The 10,226-nt window shown below is 34.9% G+C and overlaps 1 protein-coding gene and 1 long non-coding RNA gene across 2 annotated transcripts; one reads left to right on the top strand and one right to left on the bottom strand.

Moving 5' to 3' along the window:
- Positions 1-2,921: 2,921 nt before the first annotated feature.
- LOC148192220 (uncharacterized) lies at positions 2,922-3,851 on the bottom strand. The gene is made up of 2 exons (XR_015782726.1): positions 3,622-3,851; positions 2,922-3,139 (listed from the first exon to the last, which is right to left on the bottom strand). It is a non-coding gene; the product is annotated as an uncharacterized LOC148192220 (long non-coding RNA).
- Positions 3,852-7,849: 3,998 nt separating this feature from the next.
- Positions 7,850-8,761, top strand: LOC124819529 (zinc finger protein 5-like). The gene has a single exon (XM_047291074.2). The coding sequence runs from the start codon at positions 7,912-7,914 to the stop codon at positions 8,629-8,631; it is 720 nt and encodes a 239-aa protein (XP_047147030.2). The 5' UTR covers positions 7,850-7,911; the 3' UTR covers positions 8,632-8,761.
- The last annotated feature ends 1,465 nt before the right edge of the window (positions 8,762-10,226 follow it).

Raw genomic sequence — 10,226 nt, 5'->3', positions numbered from 1 at the left:
ATCATTTCTCACCAATGGCTTTATGAAATAGTTTTTAATTTGTTGATTATATTATTATACCTTCACCTTTTACATTGTTTATTAGTCACACTATCATATTATTAATAAATTGGGACTTAATATAACAGTAAAAACGCGTATAATTTTAAAACTTGGATGGTAAAATTCATAAAATTGAAAGTTTAATAATAAAATTTATGAAATTAAAAGGTTCATACTAAAATGTGTAATTTATATATTTTACTTTGAAATCAAAGTCATTTATTGATCACATTATTGTATTGGAATCAATTGACATAAGGATAAAACATGTCTACTGATGAGTCGTTATTTCTTGAATTATATTTAGTTTATTGCACTTAAATAAACCAGGGAATTGTGTTTAATTGTTTGTTATTTCCCCGTTTTCCGAATTTTGCTTAATTTGGTCGGAAATTTGTAATTGTGCTAATTTGGATTTTCTGAGCTGATTAAGTGCATTTTTGAAGTGCAGGAAAATTTCGGAAATACATTTTGGGACATCAGGAAGAATGCCAAATAAATTCAAGACTCTCCACACGGACATTTTAGAATTAATTAAATTGTAATTCAGTAGTTTAGAATTTCTGTATCAACTTTTACATTTTGGGACAATTTTTGGTAAAGTAGACTAGACCCAAAATGTGAAGGAAAAATGACTTGGCACCTTAGGGTTTTTGTGTGGACCCCACCCTTATAAAAGGTGACCCACGGCCCTTGGAAACGATAGCCGCCACTTGCCACACGCTCTTGGCTTTTGGGAGTTTTGGGGGGAGACTACTGTAGTTTTGGAACTTTTTCTTAGGGGCTGAACGTTGTTTTGAATTGGAGGAATGGAATGAATTTTTATCATCTTTGTTGAATTCTCATTGCCGCTTCCATTTGGTTACAACACTTTTATTGAATGTTCTTTGTGTCTTTTAATTCCAATATGCTGACAGGTTGGTGATGATGGGATGGAGGGCCTGCTTTCACACGGAGATTGGTTGGGTTTTGGGAGAGACACGCTCAGCTTGCTGCACCCAGTTGGAGCCGCCACGTCCTTAGAGGGAGTTACGCGTCCAGGGGCTCTCGGTTGAAGAAAAAAAAATGGTTGTTGAATAGGGAGAGCTCCAGCCGCCACGCATTATGAGAAGCACCTCTTGGAACATTGAGAAGCAACAGCATGTAGAGATTGAGAGTGGAACGCGGACACATGGCCGGATGAGATGGTTTAGTCTAGAGAGCTCTTGCATGATTTTAGATTGGATGGAGGGGTGTCACCGAGAAGAGCTGTTGTTGTCACGTCATAAGGGTTTACTCCAAAGTCCATCACGGAAATAGGGGAAGCACATGCGGTGTGATTCATTTGGCTTTAGCAATAGACAGGCATTTCATTTGGAGTAGCATTCCAGCATTATTAGGAGGGACCATGTCACGGTTGGAAGCATTAAATTACGCACATGGTCACGGTTTTTAAGGCTTATGATTGATTGATTTTGGGAGGCACATTCACGAAAGAAGAGGTGCTGTCATGTAGAGCAATGTGTGTGTGTGTTGGAGCAACGTGTGCGGACAGAGGAGGAGCGCTTCTTTCTCTTCTTTTAGGCGCACGGTCATTCACGGGAGCTGGGAGCATTACACGTGAGATTGTAACTGGTTGAAGGGAGATTAGGTGGAAGAATGGTGTGCGCGTGGACGTGTGAAGGAAGCACCGAGAGAATGGAAAGGAATTGTTCACGGGAGTTGGAAGCACAGCACATAGGTGTCACGGCTGGGGAGCAGCTGTTACGCCCAGATTAGGAGATTTGATTTTTTTTATTTGGAATAATGAAGCACTTCGTATCACGTTTGGTGCAGCACGCTCAAGGGATTAAAGTTTCTTTTATTTAATTCAAGCTACACAGTATTGGATGAAGGAGAGTAGTGCCAAGTGGTTTTAGTTTTCCTACTACTTCAAGTATTTAATGTTAAATGTTCTTTAAGCATTCATTTCAATTGCCTGCGATTTTCATGTTTGCATTTAATTGTGTAGATCAATGTTTCACTTTTAATTCGATTTAAGCACTTTTCATGTTAATGTCCTTTATTTTTCGTGGTTGTGATATTTTAGTTACGATGTTAGCTTAAGTGACCTGTCATTTTAATTTTGTGTTTATATCTGTGTTTCCATCCGTGTTTATGTTCGTGTTTTAATTTAGTTTACTCGCATTCACAAAAATCTTTCACAAAACCCCCCCACTACGTGTTGATCTGAGACTGAACCCAATTTGGTCCTTGAGAGACGACCTAGGAGTCACTTCCTAGTCTATACTGCATTCTTTTATGCACAACTTTTGTGAGAGGTGCGACCCTCACATCATCTACCTTTTAATTTGAGATGATAAAAAAAGTTCGTAAGATTTAAAGTTCAAATATATATATATATATATATATATATATATATTAAAATATGCAATTAATCGAAAGCATTTTTGTTCTTTTAGATTTTCCTATCGTACATTTTCTTTTTATACATTAGTACAGTAAAAAAAACGACAGCGGTTATTTTCGCTTATAGGCACTGGTTCCGTAACCGAGACATATACAAGCGAGGTAAAAAGTCTATCACTTTTTGCCTCAGTTCAGAATCGAAACAAAAAAATGTATGATTTTGCCTCAGTTCAAATGCAACCGAAGCATTATATGGTGTTTCTCTTTTTACTTTTTTTTTTCATGGTTGAGTCTTATGCCTCGGTTTGAAGTTTAACCGAGGCAATAGAAGGTTTTTTTTTCTTTTTATTACACCAACACCTTAATTATAGAAAATAATGAAACCATTAATCGAGTTCATGAGATCTTTTTCCTAGTACTGTTCGTTTTCATTCAAACAATGTTTTCTGTCTTGGGTTCTTGTCATAAACTCAAATTGTAAAGCACAACTATTTACAAAGCATAACATGATATCATTAAATTTAAATAATGAAACTCCTTTACAATAGCATCAAGGCCGTTTAAATGGAAATAACTTAGAAACCATTGATGTTCATCTCTGTGCATGATATAAAGTACACTAGGTGCAACCTCATTGAATTCCTTCTCAACATGCCGTGCAAGTTCTCTAGAAGGAGCCAAAACCATAGCCAAAGGATCTTTTCCTCGCCTGCAATGATCAACAATTGCAAAATCAACACTTGAAAAATCAACAACAACAACTGCCACATTATTGAGTTCAGAATGAACATTAAAAACCAGAACCAGAAGCATTAAAATCATAATCAGCAGTGGCAGTAATAAAATCAACAACATCAAGATCTGAAACAGAAGCATGAAATTCACCAGCTACTGCAACGTTGTTATCAATTAAAACCGTGTAAAAATCAGATCAATCAGCAACATCAACATTTGGATAAAAAACAACAGTAGGTATATCATGATCAATAACATAAACTAAATCAAGAGCATTGGAAGTGAAATCAATAATAGTAGTGTCAGCAATAGGCTTAATAAGATCAATATCTATATGATAAAAAAGTATCAACATTTGGATCAAAAACAACAGCAGGTATATCATGATCAATAAATCAAGAGCATTGGAAGTGAAATCAAGAGCATTGGAAGTGAAATCAATTTCCCATCTCTTACCTCAATTTCGGAGCCATGTCACGTGGTGGACAAAGAAGAATTACTAGAATTCAAGAGTAGGATCATCTTTGACCCTTCAAAACTGCTAGATTCCTAGACACCTTCGTCTGACTACTGCCACAGTTGGGAAGGCATCGCATGTGGTTCCACTGGCAGGGTCATCAACCTTACTAGAATGGGCGTCGTGTTCGACGTTGATGACATCTCTGTATTGCAGGTTCCAACACAACTCTCTGTGAGTGCAGAAGGCTTACCGTAACGATGAAAGGCTTGCGATGAGGAGATCTCTCTCTCGAGAGTGAAGACGTAGGAAATCGAAATGGAGAGAATGGCTGATGCGGATGGAAGCAGCGTCGTGGAGATGAGAGAAATAAGGTGGAGCACCGTGGAACGGCAGCGGCCGGCGGCGTGGTTGAACGGCGGTGCTTGCGGCGACCCTAATGGCTGGTGATGGTGGCGCCCTGATGCTGGGGTTTGGTGGAGAAGAGAAATCGGAGGCAGAGGGAGGCAAATGAGAATCGCGAGAGTGCGAGAGAGAAATTCGTTTGGTTTTTTTTTATTTTAACCTAAGGGTATTACCTCAGTTATATTAAAACCGGTGCCTAAACCCTTTCAGTTACACCAAACTAATGCCTAAATCATTTAAAATTTATATTATATGATTCAGTTGACCTTCTACTCGAGACAGTAACATCTATAGGCATCAGTTCATATGTAACCGAGACATATAACTACTCAATATTTATGAAAATGTCACCGCGCTTTTATACGCTTCGATTTCAGTAAAACCGAGGTGTATATAGCACGTTAAAAAGGCTTTTTTTACTGGTGATAGTTTAGTTGCTGAATTGAATAGGTTTAATTTGCTTTAGAAAGAAACTATAAAATTGCTTAAAAAACTGTCTTATCTTTAGCTATTTGACACTGGACATGACTATTATTCACATATACCTCACCTCAAGTTCTAATCCATTGGTAGAAAATATAGAGTTTTTATTTTATTTATTTATTTTTTTCTATATTTTTTACTGGCAAATATTTGTTGTTTCTTTTTATAAACCCTATTTCATGAAAAAAGTTATTATTTTAATTGCTACGTTTTTAATCATGTTCTTATGTTTAGGTAGTTATACATTTCTTAGTCAAATCTAAAAGAGAGAAGAATAAAATAACGATAGAAGACTTGCTAAAAAGCTAAAAATATAGCTTTAAAATAAAGAAGAATATCGATTATAATTTTCAATTAGTGTAATCTTCTCAAATAAACAAGGTTTAATCATTCACTAAGTCCCTATTTTCGCATGGAATCTCAATTTCGTCCCTTTCTTTCTGAAAATATCAATTGGGTCCCAATTTTATGAAAATTGCAACAAATCGATCCTTTCCGTTAAATAGTGTCAAACGGCGTTAAAAAAATTTATGAGTGGATGCTGAGATGACGAACGAACGCTCGTCCACCAGCGAACGAACGCTCGTTCACCAGCGAACGAACGCTCGTCCACCAGCGAACGAACGCTCGTCGACCACCGAACGAACGGTCGTCCAGTGTGGAACGAACGGTCGTCCAGCAGTAAGAGGTCCACGAGCGTTCGTTCGCTGGTGGACGAGCGTTCGTTCGTCATCACAGCATCCACTCATCAATTTTTTTAACGCCGTCCAGCCAATTTAACGGAAAGGATCGATTTGTTGCAATTTTCATAAAATTGGGACCCAATTGATATTTTCAGAAAGAAAGGGACGAAATTGAGATTCCATGCAAAAATAGGGACTTAGTGAATGATTAAACCAATAAACAAATAGAAATGGAAGTAAGTGAAACTAGACTGAATTATTTTACAGTGTTAAAAATCCTTCAACGGTTCATGAGGTAAGAATAATTAGATGACATTATTATTAAAATAATGATAATTGACACATATTTATATTTATTTGATATGTTATAAGAATGAAATAATTATAGAAAAATAAATTTTTGTAATGTTTTTTTGAAAAGAATTAAAAAAATAAAAATATAAAAAAATATAATATAAAAATATGTATGTGTCAAAATATATTTTTTTTTATAAAAAATAAAATAAAAAAAAACTAAACCAGTTCTAACAGTTGGATAACTGTTACCAAGAGTTTTTCCATACCTAAAGACCATAAAGTCATTTCTGACAGTTTCTGACAACGCTATCCTTTGCGTCGGATACTGCTTTTTAACCAAACTAATCCATCCGTTGTTAAATCATCGCAGAAAATGGTTGAAAGGTGTAACTTTTTCAATGCCAACAAACCAGATTACCTTAAAATAAATGTTAAGATATAATTAAATCAAGACTCTAAACAGATTTTGCAACCCTACGGACGATACAACTAAAACAAATTTACAGCCAACAGTTACTCGTCCTAGCAATCTGAAAGCAAATCTAAGATGCCCTTATATGCTGCTTTTTGCCTTTACATGGGTCAGATTAGATTTTCAGGAAAGTTCTTCACACACACTCACAATGGTTTCTGATGTCACTTTCACATAATACTGGTTTTTTAATGTCCAACAGCAATTTCTTGATCTATTGCAGATAGGTTTGAGGGATAGCCTTAAAGTTACGACCTAAGTCAGCAACAAAACAAGGTTGAATCTTGGTAGTTTTAGTATTAACCTATAGTGTTGATCCAAGTGCGTTTGATGAACTGGTATTAAGCATACATTTCAACTTAGCATGTTTCTCCGAAGCAACATATTTTTGTCGTTGATATAACATGAGTGTATTATCATATAATATTCCAAAATATATATATAGAAAGTTTTTCTTAGTCAGTTTTGGCCTTCTATGGTGTGTGATAAAAAAATAGTAATGCCACTTTGGATTTGTCCAAAAGCAAGGGCAAGGGAGAGGAAGGTTTTTTGGAGGTAGGGACCACGGTTTGATATTCTGAAACCAACGTGTAATGAAATGGAATTAGCTAAAATCAATCAATCAGCCAACGTACCCACCCACTTAGCCACCATAACCCAATTTCCTCCCTCATGGCCTCGTTTTATTCCACATGTTAGGAGAGAGTGAAATGAAATGCTAGATGACAGCATGCCTACTTGGAATTCTCCTCCTGAAGCAATAAAGAGAGTTTAATAAGCATGAAAATGGAGAAAAAGGAGTGGGAAATTGATGAGCATGAGAGGCTTATTGGAGGAACAAGTCAACCAATGGAAGATCTAGTTAGAGACAATGGAATAAAACACAATCTAATGATTTCTAAATTGTCCCAAAAGCAACAAAGTGTGGGACCAACTATAACAACTGTCCAACGCAAATGCTGCGTTTATTTGTAGAATAATACTATAGTTGATGACTTGATTCACCTGAAAATATAAGTTTTATAAAATATAGGCTTTGCCTGCTCTAAGAAGATATGCCCAGATCTTATGGAAGACTCTTATTAGTATATATGCTGACATTATTGCCCACTTTCTTTTATTCTTCTTTTAGCTTCTTCTTTTCTATATATCACAACTCCATTCATAAAACATGGTCAAGAAAAAACTGATTAAGGCTCTTTTTTTAAATGTCATTGTGGGTAGAGGGATCATCACAAAGAAGCTTTATTCAGTGCTGAATTTATACAGATGTCACCATTTTATGAACAACCTCAATTCAATTAACTCAAGTACATAGGACTTGGTTATGGCTCAATTAACATCCAACATATATATTGCTGTAATATTCATTTATTTAACAATATGATTAGTCTGGGCAGAGGGCAATACATGAAGCAATGAAGTAATTGGCTGCTCAGTAAAATAATTAGATATCATGCATTTTAGTACAGTAGTAGATATGTTACAAAGTTAGTGCCCCTCTTTCTTTGACTATTTGTAGCTACAGTTAGTTTAATAACTTTAATCATGTCCTGAGTATGGAATATGTCTATTTTTAATGAGAGAAAAAGCCAAGTGGAACTATAAATATTATTAAGTGCTTATAGACCATCTGATTCCACCTTAAATAAATCACAGTGAATCCTCTTTGATTGACAAGTTTGAGGTGCATCTACTACAGTGCCAAAAAGAGTTTCTTTAATTACAAACATTGCATGAGAGACGGCTTTCTCTAATCTGACTTTTCTTTTTAATCTTTTATTCTATTGACTCTGGGGTACCCTTATGCTGTCCATGTACTATAAAACTAGTTTGTTTAATCGACACAATGCATGCTATGACTTGAAGAGTTTACTATAAAAGGAACACAAGCCTAAAAACTAACCACTGCATTTCCAACCTCAAAATATTTCTTTTACCAAAGAGAGATGGAAAAGGATATCTGTGATCTTTCTCAAACATGGGATGGTGATAATGGAAACGCTACTGAGAAAAGGCTCAGGTTATTTGGCTTTGAGCTAAACCCTTCTAAAGAAAGCTGTGTCAAAGAGTCTGGTGAAGGAGATGAAAGTGTAAACTCCTCTAACTCAGTCTCATCAGGAGGAGACAAAACCGTGCAAGAAAAAACCTCTGCCAAAGACCCAGATGAGAAGAAGTTCGAGTGCCAGTACTGTTTCAAAGAATTTGCAAATTCACAAGCATTAGGAGGGCACCAAAATGCCCACAAGAAAGAGAGAATGAAGAAGAAGAGGTTGCAACTTCAATCCATAAACCGTTACCTCCAACACCCTTTTCAAACCAGCAATGGATTTGCTTACCAAACCTCAGATAGTCCTTGGTTCTATGACCCCTCTACCTATAATTCTGAGTTCACTCTTTGTGAAGAACCTCAGATTAGCTTCAAATCAAATGTTATGGATACCAACTTTTCTTGTGATCAGAAATCTAGTTGGTATTCTGTGGCATCGCACCCCCCTTCACAACAAGATACTTGCATGTTTACTTTCTCCAATGCAAATAATAACTCTCCTTTCATCTATAAACCTTGCCACTTCCCTTCTTCAAACCAGAGTCATACTAATGCCCTAGATCTTCAACTAGGCCTCAACTTGGAGTCAAATACAACAACTTCTCTAAGGAGGATGTAATTTAGTATATACAGGACTTGTAGGTTTCATTAGCAGTTTCTTTGTTTTTCCTTGAATTATTTTAATGCATCATTTCTCAAACATCTGGGATAAGGAAATGAGAAAAGGTAAAAAAAAACAAATTACGATTCATTAGACTCAGTTTACCTTGCCCCTGCAAAGCCATTCGTTGAAGAGTCTGTCAATGACTACCTTTCAGAATTCAGACAACATATATAGACAATTCATACGATGTATTTATCATAGCTTGTAGCCATTTGATATTACACACACTTCTCTTCATTCTAAGTACATATTAGATAACCTTCAATTTCATTCTCTATTATCTTTTTCTGTGAGATACAAATATCAGTATCAATTGTAAAAAATTTATACTGTTTACGAACTGTAAAAAATTATCATTAGTATAAATTTTATTATGATTATAATCAAACACACATCTTATTTGATCAATTTTTTTTTCATAGAATCATCATATATACACCGACACAAACAATGGATTCTGAGACAAGAGAGATTATATAAATTTGTGACGATAAATTTATCTTCACAAAGGCCTTGCTGTAATGTTGCATGTTATGGAAGTGAAGAAATGGGGCATGCAAAGTGAAAATATAAGGCTGTCAAATCCGTAAACTCTGTAAATTAAACTGGAATATGGTTATAAACATATATCTTGATTGAGGTAGACTAACACAAATCTAATAGAACAATGGATTTCTTTTTTATCTAAAAATATTTTTCTACTTTGACAAGTTGCTTTTATCATCACCAATTTCTTAATCTCGTTTTATTTAATATACAAATTTCCCATGTGTTGTTGCTTGCATAACTAAAACAATGTTCCAATGAATTAAATCAAATTCTCCAACCAATGTTTGGACTTTTGACACAACTGTGAATCTATATCTCTTAATGTACTATGAATCTCAATCTCTCAGTGTCAATCTCTTTAACCATGCGTCACGCAAAGATTGTCAAAATTATGGAAAAGTGGCTCTAATTATGCAGCAAAATTCTGAACTGTCCTATTAAATATTTTGCCACCTGTTACAATTTGTTGAACATGGGAACTTCTTGTATTAATTCAACATTTTTATTTTGCTAATGAAAAAAAAAATGCCCAAAACCATCTAATAATTATTCAGAATATATAACAACAATCAAATTATAAATATGAAAAAACAACATCATCAGATTAACTTGGGCAAACCAACCTTTCAAGCGTTTTATACATTGTAATTCTCTAGAGGTGGTTTGCTAGCAAATATCCAAGAAAACAAGTAACAAATAATAAAATGGTTTTAATATTATAAGCTAATAGGTTACATTAAAAATTAGGTAAGAGTTTTTGTATGAAATATATAGAAGCGTGTTATTAAAAAAGCGATTTACAAAAAAGTATTATTAGCATTCTCCTTTATTAAAGAACCATAGTTATATTATTCTCATTATAAGAAATTTCAAAATTGTTGTTACAACAACCCTTTGAAACTTTTACCCACCCAAATTATAAAAGTCAAATCATTAGGATGTGTAACTTGGTAATTATAGCTAATTAGTGCTTTTCTATATAACCAAAGAGTACTAGAAAA

The sequence above is a fragment of the Vigna umbellata genome, chromosome 10 (assembly GCF_029865625.1).
Source record: "Vigna umbellata cultivar VRB3 chromosome 10, Vumbellata_1.0, whole genome shotgun sequence".
In the NCBI taxonomy this organism is placed as follows: Eukaryota; Viridiplantae; Streptophyta; class Magnoliopsida; order Fabales; family Fabaceae; genus Vigna; species Vigna umbellata.
This window is presented reverse-complemented; position numbering and strand designations above follow the sequence as displayed.

Bases quoted from the DNA above. Each gene is read 5' to 3' on its own strand.
- LOC124819529 (XM_047291074.2), top strand. From the start codon at position 7,912: ATGGAAAAGGATATCTGTGATCTTTCTCAAACATGGGATGGTGATAAT.